We start from the raw sequence: 24117 nt of genomic DNA, 5'->3' as shown, positions 1-24117 counted from the left end.
CTTACTTGTACCTGGTAGTTCTTATGATGTTAAAACCAGCTATGCTAACTTAAACAAGCAGAAAATAGGTTCAAAACAAATAAACTTAAGTTGGTTTTTTTTCCTCAAACTTAGTAATTAGTGAAACTCCTTGACACAGTGTCTTATTAATGTGATCTGGAAATGCAGATTTGAGGAGGAAATGTGAGTCAAGAGATACTAAAGACAAAGGTGAGATACAGCCTGCAGGACAAGAGCACCTTCATGGGCAGAGCCCTGAAAGCTGAGAGGGGAACTGGTGGCTGGCAGAGTAGAAATACTCCTCAATATTTTTCCCAAAATATTCAGGACTAGATGAATATTTGGCCATACCCATTATGACTTATGTTAAGCACCCTTCCTTTATGAACTTAAATTTAGAAGGAATACAAATCCAACTCCATTTCATTTTAATCTCCTATAATGAAATAAAATGTAGTGTGGAACATATTTTTTTTAATAAAAATATTTCAGCTTTTCAAATACTATATAAATGTCTTGTTTCCTTTGGCTAACACAGACGTATAGGTTTGCACACTGTCTACCCTAAAAAGTCATCATATAAAGCAAGATAAAGCAAACTGTGATAAATAGAAGTGACTAGAAGGAGTGTGTTTTATAATACTGGACCCATTATCTAAGTGAGTGCACATTTCCTGTCTAAAGCATACAATATTTGCTTGCTTTTTGTCTCCCCAGAATAACTATCCACTGTGCTTGAGTGCCAGCCAGTGCAGAGTTTGGGTCAGGTTTATTTTACTAACACAATTGAAGAAAACTGAGGGAAATACATGTGCGTTAGGTGGCATATAGTTTTCCATCTCTGATGAGGGCAAGATGAAATCAACAAAATTGGCAGCTGGAAGAGGACTTATTTCTTTTTCTATTTTGTGGGACTGGCAATGACTATGGAACCCTAGAGTATCATTTCATTGAGTCAGTTTTCATGTCTTTAGGCAGTGAATTAATTTATCAAGTCTATGGGAAAATTGTTTAGAGCATTAGCAATTTCTTCATAAAAGGGAATCCCTTTTATCTGTTTTATGTGATATGAAATATGTCTTATGAATATAGTTCCAGAAGTTTGTGATGTATTATATCAGCATTAATACTGAAACTTCTCCCTGTTTTAATCTAGGTAGTTAATCATGATCTAGTATCTCCCACTGCTATATTTACCTACTCTTCCCACCAATACTAATTCTCTTCTTCTAATTTAGTGAAAGCCCAAGACACTCAATTAGGAATGGGCATTATGGATTTGTCATATAAGTTCTGTTAATTATCTTTAATGGAGCAAGATAGCACAACATTTATGTTGAGTACACTAAAAGCATTTAATATTATACTTAAAGAACTCTAACAATTTGCTAACTGTGTTGTATGTTCTTAGGAAATGCAATTAGAAAATACATAACATTGGATCTGTCATGGAAAAGAACCATAATTCTCTTGTTATACCTTGTTCATGTCAGATGCCATAGTAATTGCATCATTTGACAATTACTCACTCTAACAGATTATACACTTCCAAATCACATAATTTCTTTTGTGAGCAAGATAGCATTGCATAATTGTCAAGTGACCCCATGGAAAATTAATTAACTGATTAGTGTTACTAATCTTAATTATATATTTATGGCTTTATTAAATGTACAAGGATAAAATTTCCCCAAACACCTAAGGGCTTTAGGATATAGATCCAATACAAAAAAATTAAAGAAGGCTTTAGATAGAAACATGGTCCCAAGGTAAATAAAACTGAACTGTATTCTGAGTTCCCGTTAATACCTGCCTAATCATGCAAGTACTGAAATCTATAATTTTCTTTCTTTTTGACTTAAAAATTCCCTTTAGGTTCTACTACTATGCAAGCCAGAGCTTCTTATATCTAAAGTCTGTAAATGAACTAGTAGTTTTTCATCCATCCCCATACAATGTTAAAAAAAAAAAAAACCAAAAAAACAACTGCTTTCTTGTCTTAGTGCTCCTTTTCTATACAGTGTCTTCAGGGACAGGCTCAGTATTAAAAGAGACATTTGGTTGTATTCCTTCATTTTGTATTTACCCTCAGCACCTCTGGCTAGAACTCAGATTTTTGCTCAATTTTTAGAGGGTGTACCACATGTGTTAGAATTTATCTGCAGTCAGATGACAGATGCAGGGACAATCCAGCTGTCTGTTATTGAAATCAGGACATCAGGCAACTGAGGTGACCCAAAATCCTGTTGGAAATGTAAATGGGGTGTGTGTATAACCTATTGACTGAACTTATCTCCAAAGGATACATCAATGATTGGAATTTGTCCTGAGTGTGAGTTTGGACTCAGATTGTTTTGTCATGGTTACTGGGGACAGTTTCCCATTGACAGGGAGATCTGTGAGCTGGGAGTGACTTGTTCATCCTACAGGGAAAGCACTCTTTAGTTCAGTGTCTCCTGCTTTACAAGTATGTATTTGATTCAAGGCCTGGTATCACGGAAATCTTTTAAAACCAGTCCAATGAAATTTCTGTATAGTTGCAGAGTCACATAATGTTCAACAACCAGTTCTTCTGGTCAGCACTGTAGATGCTTAGAAAATGCCAAAAGATACTACGTTGTGCCAGCCTTTAACTGTTGAGTGGAGAAAAAACATAGCTTCATTTCTACTGCTGTAAGATTTTTAAAAGATGCATTGGTCATGACTAATGATGTCGCAATATTTTATTATAGGTTACATATGAAATTGCTGGTGCGATAGAAAAAAATAAAGATTCCCTTTCACAAAATCTCATATTTGTAATGAAAAGTAAGTAAATGCTTTTGTGTTTACTGTTGTTAGAAATCAAGACATTATGACTTGATTTTAATTTTAATTTTAGTTTTGAGACATTTATGTATATTTTATTTCCAGAAAAAAAAATCCCTATCTTTATGAAGTATTTACATACAGTATTGTTTGAAACTTGCTTTAATTTAAAAGCTTTTAGATTCATGAATGTAGAGCATCTTTATCATGTGATGTGGTGTAAAGCAAAAGAAGATGTAATATGATCACTGAGAATGACTTACAGAAGACAATGAATATGAACTACAGTGAAAATAAAACTCAGAATATAGGGGAAGTAAATTGGGCTCCCAAAATCATAAGGGCAGCAGTGGGATGTACTCCACTGCTTGAGTATCTTTCTAAAAGCAGTAACTTGTGGGCGTTCTTATGTTTTTTCAGTGAATAGATATAAATGTCCATTGAAATGCAAAATTAAATGCCTTTCAGTGTGCATATTGCACAATTATGCCTAATAATAATAATACAATCAAATAATTAGTTAATTAATCATAATTAATGATTCATAATTGGATTAATGAAAACCTGTATAATTTCCCCTTTCTGGAGAGGAAAAACAAAACGTTTTCCTCAGGGAAATGCCAGTGTCGTCCTGAGGTATCATTTGTCATCTCTCCAACCACTGTAGTGTTTTTCACTTAATAGATTACATACTTATATTTCTTTCCTTAGAAATAGAGGCCTGTTGTTAAAATTTATTTCATTTTAGCAATTTTACTGTAAAATTAGCCAAGCACCCTAACAAAATAATTGATGCATTTTAGATGCAAAAAGTGTACATTCCGAATGAAGAAAGAAATGAATGAAATTATCTTGAATATAAGCCTATTGATTGTAATTTTCGAGATATTAAAGTTCTCACTACTTGGTTCATATATGATAATCTGCCAAAGAGCAGGTATGACAATTCCCAGTATATTCGATGAGAGAGCATTCTTCCACTCTCTGACATAGTCCCTTTTCGCACTTTCATTGCTGTTTTGTGTAATCAGCTATGCAACTGTTAAAAAGCAAGAAGGGAGGATGAGATTGGATGTAGAAAGTTTAATATGATGAGTATGAATATATATACCACTGAGGAGTAATAATAATAATAATAATAATAATAATAATAATAATAAATTCTGTGAGAATATTTAAAAACACGTAAGTAATTTAAGGGCTGAGAGCCTTCTTTTTTAAGTGACTTAGGCTTAAAACCTGTTGACTGTCAGTGACATATTTCCTTTAGATTCTGTTTCACAAGTTGTGTAATGTATAACTTAAGTGCATGCATCCTTTGATTTTTCCTTGAATTTCGTTTCTTCAATCAAAACTTTTAGCTATAATAACATTAAAGTGATTTGTATGTATGTGTAGGAATGTGGAACATACCTGCTAAAAATTGTCAGAAGAGACTATTGACATAGGATGTATCTGTTTTAATTCAAAAGACAATATCTGTGCCGTCCTAATCTACTTATCACATTTTGAACATATGTGTATTGATGCTCACTGATTGTTCCAAAATAATTTCAATTATCTGCTTCCTTATCTACCTCATCATTTTATATGTTCCTGTTAAGTAAGGAATAACAATCTCCACAGAAAAAGGGAAACAAATCTATTGAATTTATCATATAGTAAGAAACCTGTAAACATTTATTAAAGAGCAAACTGAAGATTTTTACCTGCTAAGCTATTATTTATGATGCTTATCCTGTTCATCTTTCTGAGTTTTTTGTTTATTCATATGATGTGATTGTAATGCCAGTTTTCTAGTTCTTAAAAAAACATTAACCGGAATTTAGCATGGTTAAGGATGCATCACACAATGAGTTCTTAACACTTACTGGTGCTGTGGCAGTATAAGCAGCGTGTAATTACCATGCTCATCTTAAAAACCCTGTGACCATAAATTCATAAAGGATAATTAGACTGAAATTAGGATAAAGTATACTATCTGTCTTAAAATTCAGAATTTTTTTCTTTAAAATCACCTCCTGGAAGCATATGTACAAGTAATAATATATCTGTATGCGATTGTCTTTTTTTTCTGTAAATGTTTTTAAGTGTGATCTTGCTACAGAGAAATGAAATTTTCTACAGGTCTGTTCCTTGCATTGCCTTTTTTTTAAATACCTTCTCATGCTTTGTGTATATATAATTCTTCAGTACAATGAGTGTGTATAATTTATTTCTGTCAAGTGCCTTGATTGTTTCTATACACTACATGTAAGAAAATTGTGCAGAACTCATCTCTTACATTGCTTTAATTGGATAAATTGGGAATCTGTAATGGAACAAAATTCAGAGGTGATTATCCCATAAGTAATTATATATCCCATATATATCCCATAAGTTCAGACAGATCAGTCTGAAGGGTTTTGGTTTATGCCCTCTATTGGTTCAGCACAGGACCTGAATATGTTAAAAGTAGTGTTAATATTTTCAGACATTGAATTTTCTTTGATAACTTTGATGATGCTCTTTTTTGATTTTTCCATTTGTTTTAGGTATACTTATTTAATTCTCTCCTACTTTGTGTCTTTTTACTGACAAATACAATATAATTTTCTAACTTATATTTTATCTTCATGCATTTATTTCTTTTTTTTTTTTTTATTCCCAGCTAGTGAAAATGTGGTCGTCAATCAATTGTTCCAGTCCAAACTGACACAAACTGGATCACTTGTTCCTCCATATCATTCCCTTAAAATCAAAGGGTGTAAAGCAGCTTTGCTCAGTAAAAAAACATCTGTAACCTGTGCAAGTGGAGAAGCAAAGAAGTATATTGAACTCAGCAAGGTAAGAATTTAGGACTCTTTCCGCTCTTGGCTCCTTGAAGATTTTTCTGGTTTTTTGTCATTTCTGAAATCATCTTGTTCTCTGCTTCATTCTCTGTAGTCATCACATTATTAAAATAATTTAGTACTTAGGACTAACACTAAGCAACAAAAGTGAGAAAAGGTTCTAATTTACAAGCACGAATAATTCTGGTTCAGAAATCTCTTTCTTGGACTCTTTGAGCAGAAGGTCAAACAAGATGATGAGGTCCTTCAAGCCGGAATCATTCCAGGATTGCCCGGTTCCAGGGCTTATTAGCAGTCAATTCAGTCTTACCAATTTTTGGTTGTATAGGAACATTTCTTCATTTTTTCTCCTTGAAAGGCTTTATGGTGAATAGTTGAGTAAATTACGACATAGGAAGTATAAAAATAAAATCATAATCTTCTTCTTATGTCAACATGAGAAGATTTCTCGTTTGCTAAATACAGTTTTGTATGGTTTCATATGAAGATCAAATGTAAATTTTGGCCACCATTGTTATTTTAAACAGTGTCTTATAGTAAATCTTCCCAGTCAATTTGAAACCAAATCAAATATCCCTCATTTCTGAACTTACTTCTTTTCCTGCTAAGTCAGACAAAAAAGTTAAAAGAAAAACACAAACAAACACCATCCACAAACCATAAACTAAAGCAAAAAAAGAGAGGAGCAGGAGAGAAACTTTGAAGATTATCAGAAAATTGTTTATGTCACATGGAACATCTCTCTTGAAAAGAAATAATGTGATTTAGTGAGTTAATTCATGACAGAGCTTAGAAATTTATCCTTCTAGAAAAGAAGCATGCACTTCTCACAATACATCAGCTGCCTCACCAGGCTTCTTGAATCTTTCAACTCTATTTTTGGTTTCCAGCTGCATAAAATTGATTCTGTCATGGGATTAAGGAGACTTTCCTTACAGTCCCCCTGCTGATAAAAGCATAATTCCTGACTACTGTTCTTGTCAGTAATCTCAGTGGAAAAACTTAAGTTGAAGTGAATGGTGTTGGTTTAAGGCTATATTTAGCAAACAGCTGAGACCTTACAAGGTGTCTTTAGGTGCCTTTCCACTGTGGTAACAGCTTCCTAGAGGAATCTTCCTAAGGATGTGAAAAAGATCCTAGTCCCATACATGGGAGGAACTATGAAAATCATTTCTGAGTTAAAAAACAGGGCAAAACACTGCACAGTTGGGATCTCTGAATTTATGCTGGTTTTGACATGTCCAGAATTGCTTTTAACCTTTAGTTACTCTCTTGAGAGACAGAAGACGTTCAATTCCTTTGGGAAGCATGATACCAGAAATTTCAGATTCAGTGAGAATGCTGTAAACCTTTAGGCATTAGTTGGAAGGTGGGAAGAACTTCATCCTTCATCTGTCTGCAGAGACAAATATGGCTTTGCTTCTCAAACACAGGCTTTGAGAAGAGCTGTGCAGGTGAGACAGAACTTTGTTGATACTAAGCTGGCTTAATTTGAGCAAGGAAATTAGTTCTTAGTTCACTGCAGGAGTGCAGCAGAATTTTAGGAATCTAAGCTGTTCCATTGGCAAAAAGCAACACTTGTTTTTTTTGGAATAGGTACTCATTGCAGGAACTGGAAGTTGGTAAGTTCTTAAATTCTGTTGTGGATCAAGCCCACATCTGTAACTATCCAGTCCCAAATAATTCCTTTCCTTTTCAGTATAGCCTTGAAAATCTGCTGTGGTGGACTGAAATAATGTTGGGTTTGTTATTTTTTCCTGTAATTGCAAATGCAGTGTAAGGGGCTTTTTCTTGTCAGCTTAAAATTTAAATTATTATGACTTGGAAAATCATTACCACTGTATTTTTATTGGAGTTTATTCAGAGGCTAATGGCAACAAAGAGAAGAAAAAGAAATAGAATAGAGGAGGGAGAGAAGGAAGGACATTAAGGCAAAAATTATCAACCAGAGACTGACATTTCTTTTATATCTGAAGTCTGAGTCACAACATACATCATACTGTAGGCAGTAGGAATCATGAAATGAGAGGTACACATGGTGCTGTGTATGGGCAGTAACCTAAGCTCCACCATATCCAGGGAATGGAATCAGAGAAAGTTAAAGTCAAATAGGATTTTGTTGTGAGTCCCCTCCTCTTTCATCTTGTCACTGCAATCCTAGCTAAATGCTTGGTTATATAATTATAAATGTCTCTGCATATGGCTGTGTATCTGTTTACCTTTCCATAAATGACTCTTGATGCTGGGCATGCTGGCACAGGCAGGATACCTTTTTGAACTAATGCTGGCATGGTAGAATCCAAGACAGCAATGCATCCATTCTAAGGCAGACATGAACAGATCTTTTAACTGGCCAGAAGTCTGGAGCAATAAGGAGTAGTAGGAATTTGGAGATGTCAGCTCAATCCTCTGTGACTTATGAGGATCATGTGCCCTTTTCAAATGAAAGATATCTTCACTGACACTCTCACAACTCTTGCTCACAACAACTCTTGCTCCCTTGTTTATCTCTAATATTTTCCTGGTGCATATTTTGGCTCTGTTGTCTTCCCCTCACTTACTTTGGAAGAATTGGTATGTTTCAGAGTTTATACAGTAGAAGTCTTTAGATATTTTTTAGGAGGAGAGTTTTGGCTTCTTAACAGAGATTTCAAATATACATATATGTGGGTTTTTTTTTCTGTAGATCAGAGGTACAAGATATTCCAGTGTAAAGATGTATATTACAGGGCAACAGAGAGGTACAGCTTGAGTGATACAGCTTTTTCCTTAGCCCATAGCTGAAGATTAAAGATCTCCAAGTTTTGAGAGTTAGAATTAAATTAATTTTTTTGTCTTTGTCTTTTTTTTTTCATTTTTCGTTTGTTTTCTCTCTCTCATTCTGAAACAAATTTTTCTTTCCCATGGGAAGTCATATGTAACATGGGAGAGCAGGCAGAAATTTTAGCATCTGAAGTGTTGTTCCTAGATCTCCCGCTAAGTCAGGAAACAATCTTGAACTGTTGATTTGAATATTGAGAGGAAGGGGTGGCATTGTTATCTGTAAGGTGGAGAAAGTTCTATTTCAGTTATATTCCTCAGTTATTTTTAAACTTTAACTGAAAAGTGTCATTGGCATGCTAGTGGTTCTTTTTATGAGAAAAACTGGAACAAGCAGATCTCTTTTATTTTTTAGTTTTGAAGTTGAGGGTGAATTTGCCTTTAAAATCTTATTGCATCCTAGTAAGTGAAATAAAAAAGAGCTCCAAAGTTTAGCACAGTGAGTAGAAAATTGCTTGCACTACAATATTTTTAATGGCATTTGGCTTGAATGGGCCAAGCTGAGAAGATGTAAGCTTTTTTGATAAAACTGGAAAAAGGAGTAGGCCAGAATATGCTGACTCAATAAAAAGGGATTTTTATGGGGTATGTGGACTGAAGAAAGGCAACGGAGAGTCAGAGGTGAAAAGGTTGTCATTGATAAGGTGGTTTAAATCTCACAGCTTTGCCAAATCCTGGAATGCAATAATTTTGCCAGCCTTTCTCTAGAAAGTTTAACAAAAGATCCTAAATTCTGGGACTAATTTTAGTATGACTATTTCCATTTCAGTCTCAAAGATAGGAAGTAGAACAGTGAAAAATAAATTCATCTTCCTCTCCCAGTTCTCATGTAGGGGCTAACATTGGTTCTAAAGAGATAGGAAGTTGTTAATAATTTATGTCTCTAAAATGTATTAAAAAAGAGAAGTTTAACTGTGTTCACATGTGCAAGAAAAAATGAGAAGATTTTTTTAAAATATTTGTATTTTTGTTTTGCTGTTGAGATTTTTTAAATGAGCTGTACTCTTACATTTACTGACTTAAACACCTTCCAAAGGCATAAGGCACCTTGCAGAGTTACAGAATTATGATGCTTCTAGACTCTGTGGGATACTAACTGCACAAGTCCTGCTTCTGCCACAGAGTTCTGAAACATATTGATTTGCCCAGTTATTTGTAAAAGGTGTATTATTATAATGCATGTAGCTGCTTTTGAAATCAAAACTTACCAGTCATGGCTCTACAAATACTTAAGGATATTTATCCACTTCCCATTTCTTCCTGAAATTCAATCCTTGTCTATGGCACAGTGTTTGCACAAATTTTTGCCTTCATTAGTCAACTGCAGCAATGACAACAGAGGTCTACTGCCCATCTTGAGATAAAATTGCTGTGTGTGTGCTTTTCTCTTCCACAGCTGTTGAAAAAGAAAGGAACATCCTCATTTCTTCAGAGACTGGAACGAGGGGGCCCAACCACTGTGGCAGTACAGCTCAGGGTCAGTGAACATCTTATGGGCAGAAATTTGCAAAAGAATCTCCAGATGTTTCAAAGGCAGGATTACCCTCTAGAGATTGCAATGGAAAAAATCAAAGTCTTATGTTTGAGAAAGCTGCTTGCATGACCTGGTCAACCCTTTTGAGAAAATAATGTTAAAAAGTTAGGAAGAGTATATGTATTGAAGAATTGTCTTAGCTGCACAAGAATGATTGATAATTGCTGGTTTGTTTGTTTGTTTTTTCTCCAGAAATCACTTTCAGATATTATTGGGAAGCTGCAGAACTGCACACCGCAATTCATTCATTGTATAAAGCCTAATAACTCCAAGTTGCCAGATACCTTTGATCATTTTTATGTGTCTGCTCAACTGCAGTATATTGGTGTCCTAGACATGGTCAAAATTATCCGTCATGGGTATCCAATACGTCTCTCTTTCACAGACTTCTTGTCAAGGTAAATTCTTTCAAGTTTCATAAAACCTTTTTTCTTACCTACAGTACAAAGCCTTCTGTTGTGTTCTGGTAGTGCTTTCAATGTTGTTTTGCTTATGAGTCTTTCAGACTTTTTTCAGAGGAAATTTTGTCTTCCTGGAAGGGGTATAGGTCTGTTACTTTTTAATTGAACAAATAATGAACTTTGGAAATATATTTATAAATTGATACATTTATAACATTTATATTGATATGTTGAAATATATTTATAAAGGTCATCAGAAAAATTAAGTTTTAAAAGTATGACCTCATAAAGCAGCCCTTTTTTTACAATTTATCCTATTTGTATGATTTAAGATACATAAAATATTGTATATTTTCTGTAGATAATTAAAAAGGAGAAGGAGAGATAGTCTGATTTTCCAGCTTTCTATGCGTAGGTGTCATGGGTTCATTATTTGTATTTCATAGGCTAGGATTTGTTTATGTGTGGTCATCAGGTACTAATGATCATACCACAACTCCATTTTTATTATTGTTAGAAATCAGTGACATATTGAATTAATGTGACAAGAAAAAAAGGTCTGCTTCTGTCAGAAGGCAAACTCTTGTTCCTCATTCCCAGTTCAGTATTGGGGTTTTGGCTAATTTAATTCTTAAAAGATTCAGGAAAGAAAGAGGATTGTCTTGCCCAAGAAGTATTCGTTTAGCAGCCTCATGCACTCAAGACAAGTTCTATCTCTCTGCATGTTCTGCTCCTTGATTGATGTATATCAACCAGTCATGCATGATATGGCCTTTATTATATTACTTCTGAAAAACAGCATTAGCTGCTTACACATACGTTTGAGTTGTCTTCTTGGAAAAAGTTGTGGATGTTAAATTACTGCTTGGGCACAAAGTTTTTCTATCTGTAAATACTCACACAGTGAGGAGTGTAGGAGTTTATAATTCTATCTCTTTCTCAAATAAACCATCTGTGCCCTACCACAATATTCATCCTCCAGTGTGAATCAAGCTGGGCAGGCTGGTTGAGGAGAAGATGCACATAATGGGAGATTTGGGAAAGCTTTCATGTTCTGAGTTTGTATGGGCAATCTCTGCTGTATGTTTTTTCAGCCAATAGACTGCAGGTAAGAAAGAAATATTGAATTCAGAGATTATGAGTTACCTTTTCAAAAAGTTTCCTAAAAACCTGCATTTGTGCTGCATCTCTACATTGCCTTGGTAACTGAACACAATATTTTTAGAAACCAGATAATTAGTTTTGGTGATTTTTTTGTTAACAGTATTCATTTTGTTGGCTGTTCAGCCACACTCTGATCTTGTCTTACTATTCATTGATTGGAATGAGAAATGATTTTGTCATATTTCCTTATAGGCTTACACACCTGAACCTGATAAAGTTTTTCACCTTTCAAATTCTTATTTCCTTTGTTGTCAAACTAGTACTCTAAAGAGAATTTGTAGCCCTAATCCCAACCTGAATTCCCAAAAGATAGGAAATTACTATCCTCCCTCACGTCCCTGCAGTTTTTGTGCATTTACTTTTTGGATCTTCTTTATCATATAGGTAATGGGGTCAGAATTCAAAATAGCTATTAATTAAAGATTAAAATTTTTTTATGGCTTACAAGAAAGTATGTTTGAATTAGAAGACTTTGTGGCAAAGGGATGTAATGTTGGAAAACCTATATTCTGTCACCAATCAGACAGTACAGTTCATTCTTAATTGGATGAATTTCAGGAAATTTCTACTGCTATCTAATTAGGGATTAATATGACTTGTATTTAACCTATTTATGAGTTCCATTTGAACTCCTACAATGGCTTAAGAGAGAGGTAGTTAAAGAAATGTCATATTTTGCAAGAGTGTATCTTCCTGGACTACAAAGCTGAATCATTATTTCTGTTCCTATCCTTTTGGATTTACTGGTTCTACTTCTGTGTTATCAAAGTAAAAGTTGCCAGCTGTGAGGTGAACCCCTCAATCACCAAAGTTTGCTGATCAGAAGAGAAATCTTGTGGAAATTCTCATTATTAAATGGAAGCTGTGACACTTCTTCTCAATGAATATATAATAAAATGAGAAATCATAAGGTCGGATGCTATTAAATCCTGTTAAAGTAGGATAATTAAGAAATCATATATGTGATTTCAACAGATTTGCCAAGTCCAGATACAGCATTTCTGCTGAATTTACCTGCAGTGTTGGCTCAATTTCTGAAGCTCTGTGAGCAGAGAGACAGGGATCAGTTTTTACCTTACCTTAAAAACAGAAAACTTTGACTAACAGACATTTTACACTCCTGGAAAAGTTTATCCATATATTTTGCTTGTTATCTTCAGAATGGTTCTCAGTGGCTTATTTTTTTAAACTCTAGCTTTGCTTTTTAAGTCAAGGCAGTGGCACAAACAAATTTTTAAAGGGTTTAAAGTTTCCAATTTGCAGTCTAAATTGTACACGATTAAAGTATCCTCAAATATGTTTTCTTGGAAGAAAGAAAACAGTAAAATAGCCATGAAATAAACAACTGTCTGCAGATGGATGTTTCTTTCCAGTATTTAGTGTTTTGATATCTTATTTAAAATTATTTCTGATTTAAAATAATTCTAATTTAAAATATATCTAATTTAGAATAAGATATACAAAAAGCCCATTAGTATAAACAGTAATTTATTATGGTTTTGGTAGTCAGTGCCATGGAACAGGAAAAGTAAGTATCAGTTTCCAGTGCAGAACAATAGGTCTCGGAAACTCCCTGTGGCACAAACAGCACCTCATTATACAAACTTAATATCTAGAATCTAATCTCTTTGCATCAATTAATGAAATGGATCCTGGATGACTTTTGTGTCATTCACCACACATGGTGCTCAAGGAAGACATGCAAAAGCCATTTTGAATATAAATTTTTAAAAGTAATTATAGTGATCAAAGACCCATGAGGTGTCCTCAGCAAAATACAGGAATACAGCTGTTTGGGGGTGTTCCGGTAAAAATTAGGTAGTGAGGTGCTTTGTTTCACTCCCTCTGAAAAATTTTGTTTTGGTAGCATCCTCCTCTACAAACACTCCATGTTTTCTGCGTTGAAATAGAAAATAAAATAATTCCTTCTTTCTACATTAATGTTGCTCACCAAGTTTCTAAACTATACCCAGGGTTTTTTTTCTCTGTCTGTATTTCAGTTTCCTTGCCCAAGAAAGAATTTATTTATAATTTATTATCATTATTATAATTTATTATAATTTAACTGAGAAACTGAGGTTCACATGTCTTTTGTTTCTTGTGTCTGGGACACTGCTTAGCAGTGGAGACTGCAAGGTCCACTTACACAGGTCCTTAAATGAGGCATCTTGTTAGCCTGCCCTGCCAGGTTCCAGGAAACACTCAGAGCTGCTGAAGCTCAGGATAACTTCTGTGGATTATTGGAACTGATAAGCAATTTGAGCCTTTCACTTAGCAGATGAGAACGGCAGGATTTCTTTGGCAAAAATCATGTTGTTCAGAAAGCCCAAATTCTAGTGTCCTGTTCCTGGCATTTATTTCTGCACTTTTTGAACGTTCTTGGAATTTCATTACTGTCTCTCAGGTTCTAGATGGTCTTTCCTGGGTTTAATTCTATCAACTTACCATTGTGTTTCCCATCGTGGAGGTCCCATCCTGCCTTCTGTTTCTGCTCAAGGAAGAGCAGCAAAAATTTCGTGGTCTGAAGGAGAACATCAAGGCTGCATGTAGAGACATTCCTTACAGTATGGTGGCAAGAAGAGATAAGTCCCTAAAATGTTATGATTTACTATTTCTAATAATATTTTAAAATTTCTTAAATTGCACCAATCTAATCTTTAGTTTCACCTAGGCTACTGCAGCTATGAAGCCTTATAAGTAGTTATTTAACCTGTTAAGACAGTGTCAGATGCTGGTTTGGAGGTACAATGTCATGGCTTCTTCCTTCTCATCCTCCTTCTCCTTGTCCTCTTTCCCTTCCCCCTTCTTCCCCATCTTCTCCTCTTTTTCTCCTTCTTTTCACTCCTTTCATAATCTAACCTTGCACTCCTGTATGAATAAGGTCAAAATAGCGAAATCACCAACTTTAAGCTTTATTAAAAAAAGGAAATAAAGAGTTAACATTCTGATGCTTTTTTGTTTTAAGGTAACTTCAAAAGATGGTGAAACATCCATTTTAATAGGAAATATTAGGAAGGAAGAATATATAACACAATGATAATGGATTCTTATGGTAATCATAGCAGTGAGGGTGAAACAAGTATGTTCAAAGACTGTTTTAATTACAGGTTTTCCTCTGATTTTAATATGAAGTTCTTAATTTGTACTTCAAGCTGCACTGAACTGCAGATCCTGAATTCTGTACTTCTAGTCAGAGCAGCATTCATTGATAATGAAATGCTGGAATAGTTGTCTTTACATCAAAACTTTAGTGCTTCACAGTACTAAATTAGGATTAACTCTTTCAAATAATTGACTTTGCTAAGAGATCATTCGAAGAGATATCTTGTTTTCTCAGGAAAGATTATGTTAATGCTGATATCACTGCTATATCAAGTAATGTCTGTCCTTTTCCTATAAAGCCCTTTTTAATAGCTATTGTAATAATTTCACCAAATTCATGCTGTTAGCTGATGATGTATTGCACAGGTGTGTTGCTTATGTTTGTAAATCATGTGTGAGTCATCATTGTAAATCTATACTCCCTTCATCCGGAAGCATTTTGTTGTTGACTTTTTTTTTCTCTTTCCTTCCCCTATCCCTTTTTTCTCCTCTTGAAAGCAGGGAAGTTATAATATTTTATAATATATAAATTTTGAATTTAAAAAGTCAGCAGAACATTTCAGACTCTCATGAGTTAGGGCATTAGTGAGCATGATGTACAGAGCAGATTACAAAGTGATGGGTCATCATCACACTGGCCCTTTCAGCTTTATTGTCTGCAGCATCAGTAATCTCATGGAGCACTACAATGATGTGTGCCATGACAACTTAAATCTTTGCAAGGAGAGTAAGAGGCAATCTGACTGCTGCTACAAAAGCAGTATTTCATTAAAATAGACGTAATTATATCAATTTATATCAAATGGCAGTCTTGCCATTGTGGAGTTTGTTCCTTCAGACCTAGAGCTGGAAGTGATATTTCTGATTGAGGGCAATCATTTTTATTTGTCTTTCTTTCAGAATAAAAGTAAAGGTGAGTAAATGAAATATCTTAAAGTCATCAGTTTTGAGGGCACTTTGAATGCAAATTCATAAAACTGGTAATGACTAACTTCCTGTGAGGAGTGAAAGTCATCCTTGAAGTTTAAAACAGTGATTTTCAAAATGTCTGCGTCCTTGGCAATTTTGGTAATTACTATAGAATCATAGAATGGTTTGGATTGGAAGGGACCTTAAAGATCATGTTGCTCCAAATGACCGGCCATGGACACCTTCCACTATACAAGGCTGCTCAGAGCCACATCCAACCTAGCCTTGGACACTTCCAGGCATAAGGTATCCACAGCTTCTCTGAGCAGCCTGTTCCAGTGCATTTCCAGCAATTTAAGCCTGTCTTATTTCAGTTTAAAGCCTTTCTCCTTGTGCTATAATTTCCTGCCCTTTTCAAAAGTCCCCCTCTGGCTTTCCTGTAGGCCACCTTTAGATACTGGGAGGACACAGTGAGGTCCCTCCAGAGCCTTTTCCTCTCCAGGGTGAACAACCCCAGCACCCTCAGCATGTTTCCATAGAAGAGGTGCTCCAGCTCTCTGATTGTCTTCATGGCCCTCCTTGGGACTTACTCCAACAGGTCAATGTCCCTCTTGTTCTGAGGACCCCAGAGCTGGACACAGCACTCCAGAAGGGGAATCACAAGGACCAAGTAGAGGGGCAGGATCACCTCCATTGACCTGCTGGTCACACTTTTTTTGATGCAACCCAGGGTACTGTTGGCTTTCTGGACTACAAATGCACTTTGCCAGCTCATGTCCAGCCTCTCATCCACCCCGAATAAAGCACTTGGATAAAGAAGTGTCATTGGTTAATCCCAGCTGGCAGCTCAACCCCTCATGGCTACTAGTTCATTCCTTCCTCAGTGGGGTGGAGGAGACAATTCGGAGAGAAGTCAGAAAACTCACTGGTTGAAATAAATGGAGTTGAATAGAGAAGCCAATAAATTAAAAATAAGGAACTCATTTTCTACTTCCCATTGGCAGACAGGAAAGTATTTCATCATGAATACTGGTGACTTGGGAAGACAAACACGATAACTCTGGAAGTCCCTTCTTCCTTTTTCTACCCTTAGCTTTTATTTGTTCTTTTCCTTTCACCAACCTTTCAGATAGGGGGACCCAGTTCAGGATAATTTACAGCACTCAGAATTACTCTAAATTACTAATTCCTTATGAAACCTTACTGGTGGGGATTGATTATACTGTAGGAGATGACCAGAAGCCAGAGTGCTCTGGCATTCTCCCTGACAAGACTAGAATTGGAGTAAATCACACTGGGGAATTTCTGAGATGTAATTAGGTATTTGGGACTGTCTTAAAGGCTACAGACCATTTCAAATGTACTTGTGCAAGGTGACAGTGTAGCGAGAGTCACCAAGCTACTCATATTATGGAAAAACTAAATAGCTCTTTCCAGGCAGTCTGACTGTAGATGGACTCTTCTGTTCTGCTCCCTTTGGAGTTGTTTCTTTGTATCCATTTAGCTTGATCACCTGATTCTCCCCATTAGAACCTTTCTGATACTTTAGAAACAAGAAATGCACAAGATAATATGCCTTTGATGACTTGCTTAATTAAACTGGACTTAATTTGCAGGGTTTAAAGAATAGTGATCACTTTTAGGATGGGATTCAACTGATTAGTCTTAGGTTTATCCAGTTTTGCAGGTATTTCCCAGAATCTGTGTAGTTCCATTCTATGGCAAGGGAAAGAATTAATGCTTTGTAACAGGCTCTAAAAAAATCAGAAAACAACATTTTGGAGTCAAGACAGATGCAGTTTCTGATGCTATGCCATGGCATTATCAGTTCTTGCCCACAGAATTAGTCTTGTAAATACAAAGTATCAGTGCTCATGCTAAATGTCACAGAGTTTGGACTGTGAGGATGGCAAAGCTGCTGGTGTTTCTGGGGCTTAGTGAGAGTGCACAAATTACTGACTATAAGAGAAAAGAGTTTCTCTTTTTTTCTGTTTTCTGTGGAAGACTAGACACCTGACTTTATTTAGAAGGCATCTAGCTGTATTTTGAAGGCAAAAATAAATATCAGCATTGTTTTCTCAGGCATCTTCAGAAGCTTATAATGCAACCCTCATTTGCTAAAGCAATTACAAATGTGTAAATGTGTGTAAACAATTGAAGTCAGATGAATTATTCATATCTGTCGTACACTTAACGGTTCTACAAGATTGACAAGAAAAGGGGTCCCTTGAGCAGGAGGATGTAATTAGGTCATTTAATAGCCAGATACAGGGAAATAAAGATGACATGGCCAGTTAAGTCTGATGGTTCCTAACTTTCAAATGTTTGATGTGCAATCTGAATAATCTTCCAGCATTATGTATATTACATTTCGTATAGAATGCATAAAACTTAGTGAAGCTTCTTGCAGAGTCTATTGTTTTGTGCAATAGAGAATGTCCCAGTTTTTAGGCTGTTTCATTGAAAATCTCATAGTATTGTTCTCCCTCCACTATTAGGTGCATACAACTGCATTAATTTCCTTAGGCAACCATAAATCTATTGGGCACACACAAGCATAATTCTGGCTGAACTGTTTCAGCAATTCTTGTGGTTTTCTTTACTTAAACTTCTAGATCTGTGAAATTTTAAAATGGTTATTTAATTTCTAGATTAAAGTACCACCCTTGGTACCTCTGCTTTCCACCAGTACTTGACATTTCTTATGCCTCAGATTTAACAAAATGTTTGTTAGATCACTAAATAACCCTTATAATCTTTATAAAAATCTATGCATGTTTTACATCTGTTAATTTTAAAGCTTGTGCTATTTCTAAACATGGAGAAATGTTGTCACAACGTGCTAAAATACCTACCACAGCACTGGATTTCATCTAAAACCATGGATTGTAAAAATATATATAATTATATTTGTACACAAATAAGTATAATGAAAGTTCTTGACCTGTATCTCACAAACTGACTGAGTTCAATGTGCCTATAACAAGCAGCTAATAAATTTATTTCAGAACCTTAAGGTTCCAAGAAAAATCTTTATTGAGTACTTCATAATTTGCTGACATCACATAATGACCAAGATAATGGACATAGATTTATGTGTGGTAGTAAGAAATTCAGTTAAATGCCTGTCATATAAATAAACCCTTTAAAATATTATCAACCACTAATATTTTCACTAATCTTTATACATTTAAATTCTTATAAGGAAATGCTTGTTAGAATTATTGACCTCTTAAATTAATACAGGATATATTTAAAATATTTTAAAGAAGTAAGTATGTAACACATTTGTTTATGCCAGTGCCACTGTGCAGGAGCTTTGAATTATCAGATTAAGGTGCAGGTTGTCGCATATAATAATTTTATTTTACAATTTTAAAATAATTCCTTGTTATTTATTGCTTAATTAAATACATCTGTGTAATTTCACTGTTTAGAAAAATATTAGTTGATCTTGAGTGCTGCTTTTTTATGGTCATAGGACTTGTATAGGTCACAGGACTTGTATACATGCAGTCCAGCTGCCTCACACTCAAAACCAACTGTGACCCTCCTGCTGTTTCTTCTTTATGCGGCTCTGCAGCTGTTAAATTCTTTCCACTCTACTCAGATATTCATGGCACCCTTTTTCTTCTTATCCATATCTTGATATTCTTTACAACCATTTAATCTTCAGCAGGAGAACCTGGAATGACACTTCCTAAAGCTAGATTTCTTAGACAGGCTGAATAATAATATGCAGTTTATACTGGTGATATCTGAGAGCAAACACAAAATCCTATGCAAGCATGCACATAAAATCCTTTTATGCAATCAATGAGTCTTACTTTGCTTTCTTGTTTAGGCCAATGTGGCATTAATTTAGCATCATCTCTTTCAGCAGAATTACTCCAGCTGTATAGCACTCTCAATGAGAGCAGAATCTGGTCCACTCTTGGCACGTGACCTTAGTATATCTTGAAAAATGATGCTTTTGTATGGTTTGTCTAACCATTATACAATCCAGAGCCAGGAGAATCCCTGTTACCCAGACTGGTAGTACTCACAGGTTCAGAGGCACAAGGGAAGCTCCCACAGAAGAGAGCAGAAGTAGAGATGATCTCACAGAGAAGCTATTTTGCCATATGGTTTAAAAAGGCCCAAAAATCCTTCCCCATAATCTCAATAAATGTTGTCTAAGCTACTAGTGAGTATTGTGGGAAGGATTTTATGTGTTTCCATCCCACTTTGGCTGAGTACTGGTTACACAGGAGAAAAAAACACCAAAAGGAATGAAGAAATAAAGTATTATCTAGGTGGAACAGCAAATCTAATCCTATTTCTCTTTAATATCACAATTTCCATTTGACTCTGGTTTTACTTTCTGCTTCTGCAACATACATCCTTCTCAGTAGATTTCCCAATGAGCTGGGCAGTGCCTTCTTGGCAAACAGTGAGCCACTGAAGAGGTAATGTCACCAGGAGACCAAGCAGGAAAGTTGTACAAGCCCACTTCAGTGTTTCAATTGAAATTTTGATTTTGATGCCCTATTATCACATGGCTGTGTCTGCAGAGAAAGGAAAGGAGCTTCACTGGGCACCAGTCCTACAACGCCTTTGTGTTAAACAGAATCACATTAGCAGGCTAACAAAGAAATTTAAATTTATTACATAGCCCATATATTCTGTGTACAGTGAAGTATTTTATGGCCCTGTGTGCATGTTGGTGGGATGCCCAAGCATGGAGAGGTGGTTAGCTGTGGGGAAGACCTACCTAGCAAGAGTTAAAGGTAAACATTTGCTGAGTAGAGTCAGATTAATATGTTTATAGATGTAATAGACCTGTTTGTTTGCTCAATGCTAGCATGTTTCTGAGACAATGGGTGATTTTTGCCAGTTTTAAAAGTAAATATGTTTTACGTTGCTTTGTCAAGATGAAATGGGAAAGTCAGCTTTAAGTAAGATAGTGCAAAATTATTGTAAATATTTTGCAAATCTTTAGCAGATGTTGCGAATTCATATTTTGTATTCGCATAGTTGAATCCACTAATCCCAAGAGCTGGACTATAATTGATATTCTACTCACTATTCTGCTGCCACATTGTCTGAGATGGGGAAGCCTCTGCCTAATTACAGGAAGTATATGAATAAATAATCCAGGACTAAGACACACATATCTTCATTACTTCTTTTTTTTTTCAGAAACTGAAAATCAGATGTCTAGAAAAGATTAAGGGTTGCAAAGCCTAATGCAAAAAACACCATAAAACTCAGGAAAAAATAATTCTTCCAATCCATTTTTTTATCTTCTGGCATAAGGTAGTATCTTTATCTGAGAAACTTCTCTTACTTTTTATTCAGTTTAAATTAAAACATCCCAAATGGCCGCTTCTGCAAAGGTATTTTGATTCAGTGGATTTCATAGTCATGACCCTCTCTCAAAAGGCTGTACTGAGCTCTACATTGGCCCAATGGCTGACTCACATTTGAGCCACTGTAAGATTTTGTTCTGGAGATTTCCTGAGTATTCTTCCAGTTTTATTTCTTAGTCCTAAATTTTGCTCTTTTATCTCCGTTACATGTCATTTATTGTCACTCTTGAGTATATTTTCCTTTTTCTACAGACACATTAAAGCATGTCTTATATTTCCCTATTACCCCTTGTATAGGAAGTGAATTTTTAATTTTTGATGTAAAAAAAAATCAGTATATTTTACCAGAAAAAAATCCATAGGCATGTATAGAAACCAGGTAAAACTACAATAACTGGTCAGTTTGTTGTAAGATCACTTTCAGAATTATTAGTTTTCCAAAATTGCTGTACTTTTTTTTTTCTCTTAATTCTTATTGGTCTGCAGATCTAGTCACTTAAGACTGTGTTTCTTGATATCAATTAAGATATTAAAAAATTATATGGTAGGCAGGTACTTTGAAGTTTTGATTCATTGCCATTGTTCATTCATACTTACTAATTGTTACAGGTACATTGCACTTCATGGTCACATTTACAATAGTCTGAATTATTTCTGTAAGTCTATGAAGCAGCCTTGGTGCAAAGTTTTTCATAAAAAGGTGAACCTTATGATATTATACTGAATTTTTGAAGTCCTATAAAAGAAGCCCCAAATGCAGTCTGTCTGATGTAATCTGTTATTTCTAAAAACATCATTTTCTTCTTCACATCCAAAGATTTATTCTCAAAAATTTTGTGTATGTGCTTTGGTTCTTAATATTTATGCTCTATAATAAGATATTTATGTCATATATATTGTACAGAGATTGACAGAATCACTTTTTTTTTTCTTGGAAAATATAATAATCTATTTCCTCTTCTCTAATTATCTGGAATTTCCTATGTTCCTCATATTTCAAAAATAATTAGGTTATTCTTTCAAGAAAAAAAATATATAACAGAGGGAAGATGAATGAATGAATATTTATCCTTTATATAAAGGTAACATTAATCAAAATTCCATCCTATTTTTTGCTACTCACTGATTTTATAAGTTTTCTACTGAAAAATTTTCAGGCAATCTCTCTTCAGTAGATAGGCTCTCTGCATGTTTCAGCTTTCACTTGATAGACTTTTCAAATAAAACCTTACCTAACTCACTCTGCCCATCCTCCCCAAATCCAAACAAACAAAACTAAAAATCCGAGTTATAAGCACATAGTGACAAATTTGGCAAACAAAGTCAATTTCTCTCACATATTTCAGATGTCAGCAATTAATGATTGTCAAAGAAAGAGAAAAGGAAGTATAGAAAGGGGAAAAGAGACAATTTACTGAGACAGCACAACATGAACCTTTATGATGGCAATTTTTGCATTTCTTCTAACAGAAATATGGGACATCATTTCATTTTTATTGCTGCCTTTTATTCACTACCTTTTGAATAGATATTATTAAGTCATACCAGTTTGCCTTGGCAAACAGAGTATATTGTAGTAAGCAAAAAAGAGAAAATTAAGCTACAACATAATGAATTATACTGACAAGAGTGTCACTCATTTTTCCTTACATGTGTTTTGATATTTAAAACTTTAAAGTACATAACTTATCACTCTTTTAAAGCAGTTACCTGCCAGCCATATGTAATTTTTATTTTTTAAGCAACAAGACAAAGACATGGAAGGAAGTAGCTTCCTTCAGGAAAGATATGACTTGTGACAGTAGAAACTATCCTCTTAGTGAGGACATTGGATTGCAGTCAGTAGCTACCTCTAACTTCATTATTTTTGGTGTTTCTTTCTTAATTAAGCAAGAGAGAGACCTGAGAATAAGAGCAGCAAAACAACCAACCAACAAAAGTAGTTCTGTGGCTTCAGTTCAAAGGCATCTTTTATTAAGCTATTGATTTGGAGCTGCTTGTTTTTCTGCCCTTTGTACTTGCCGTGTTTTTTTCCTTTCTTCTGTCACGTTGTGCTATTGAAATTGAGTGAGTCGTGTTTATTCCAGTGCTTAAAGATTTGCTGTGCATACAGAACTGGGAGTACAGCCCTACAGCCCATTTGTGCACACTCTGTGTAAATCAAATAGCGTGCTGAGCCTTAGAATATTGCTGTGGGTTACTGTGCCATAACCTGAACTGCAGAATATTCTGTCTTGGGGAAAAACAGCCTGCTGGATCTTGTCAGCTGTGCACTTAGGGAGGTGAGGGAGAAAATGATTAGATAACATCCTTATCTGTGAAGACCCAAGAGAACCGAGTTTTCCCTATTCACAAGCTATTGGCAGCAGTATCTACTCCAAACTAACAAAAAATTTCCCTGATAGAGCACATCATTCAGAAGCAAAGGAAGAGAGGTCAGAGCACATTTCTGCAACACCAGAGAATCCTGGCCAGTCTGTACATGCTCACAGTGTGAGCCTGTCTAGCCAGAATGTCTTTCTCCTGTTTATGCTTCTGAAAATGACAAGTTAGGACAAGGAGGGTGCTAAAGGAAAGGTGCTGGGGAAAATGGTTCTCTCACACTGGTGTCATGTGCATGGGTGCTGGGGAGACCCTCCTTCACCCTGATAGTAGTGTTCACTGTCTCAACTTGTAACTAGCAAAGGTTTTGCATTTACTTCCTAATCAGCAGTACATTAGTCTTGGCATAGCCAGTGGAGTGGTGTTGATTCAAATTAATCCTTTAGATCTCCCTGTTTTGTATTTTATTTTGGAACCCTTAGTGAATGAGTTGCTAGCCATGAAATACTGGGGATTTTTAGCTTTCTGGCTATGAAGGAGATTCACTTTGTCTGATGTTAGATGTCTAGGCTGGAGGCAAGAGCATGTTTATACTCAGTGGAAAGACATGATGGTCTTACAGTGCACAGTTCATCTGAGCTATTGTAAACATCACTATTACAGTCAGAATATGACACCAGAATACTCTATTCTACTGAATCTTAAGAAAGTCTAGGCAAGTGACTTGTCAGTCCAAATTTAGCTGAAATGTATTTCACAGGTATAATGACCTTTTTTTAGCAAGGTAGCACTGAATATGCTTTCTGGATTCCTTAGGATCCTCTCTATACATTCTGCATTATCTACTGGGGGCAAAATGTGTGACCTGTCAGGTG

The 24117-nt window shown here is 35.3% G+C and overlaps 1 protein-coding gene across 1 annotated transcript in view; it reads left to right on the top strand.

The window, feature by feature from the left end:
• Positions 1–24117, top strand: part of MYO16 (myosin XVI) — a 275699-nt gene that overhangs the window by 189738 nt on the left and 61844 nt on the right. Inside the window, exons 24-27 of the mRNA XM_041472384.1 lie at positions 2733–2808; positions 5459–5634; positions 9856–9936; positions 10186–10391. Of these exons, the coding sequence (XP_041328318.1) occupies positions 2733–2808; positions 5459–5634; positions 9856–9936; positions 10186–10391 (539 nt within the window). The remainder of the gene's footprint in view (positions 1–2732; positions 2809–5458; positions 5635–9855; positions 9937–10185; positions 10392–24117) is intronic.

The sequence above is a fragment of the Pyrgilauda ruficollis genome, unplaced genomic scaffold (assembly GCF_017590135.1).
Source record: "Pyrgilauda ruficollis isolate IOZ18807 unplaced genomic scaffold, ASM1759013v1 scaffold29, whole genome shotgun sequence".
Lineage (NCBI taxonomy): Eukaryota > Metazoa > Chordata > Aves > Passeriformes > Passeridae > Pyrgilauda > Pyrgilauda ruficollis.
Note: the sequence above shows the minus strand (reverse complement) of the source record. Positions and strands in the feature narration are given on the sequence as shown.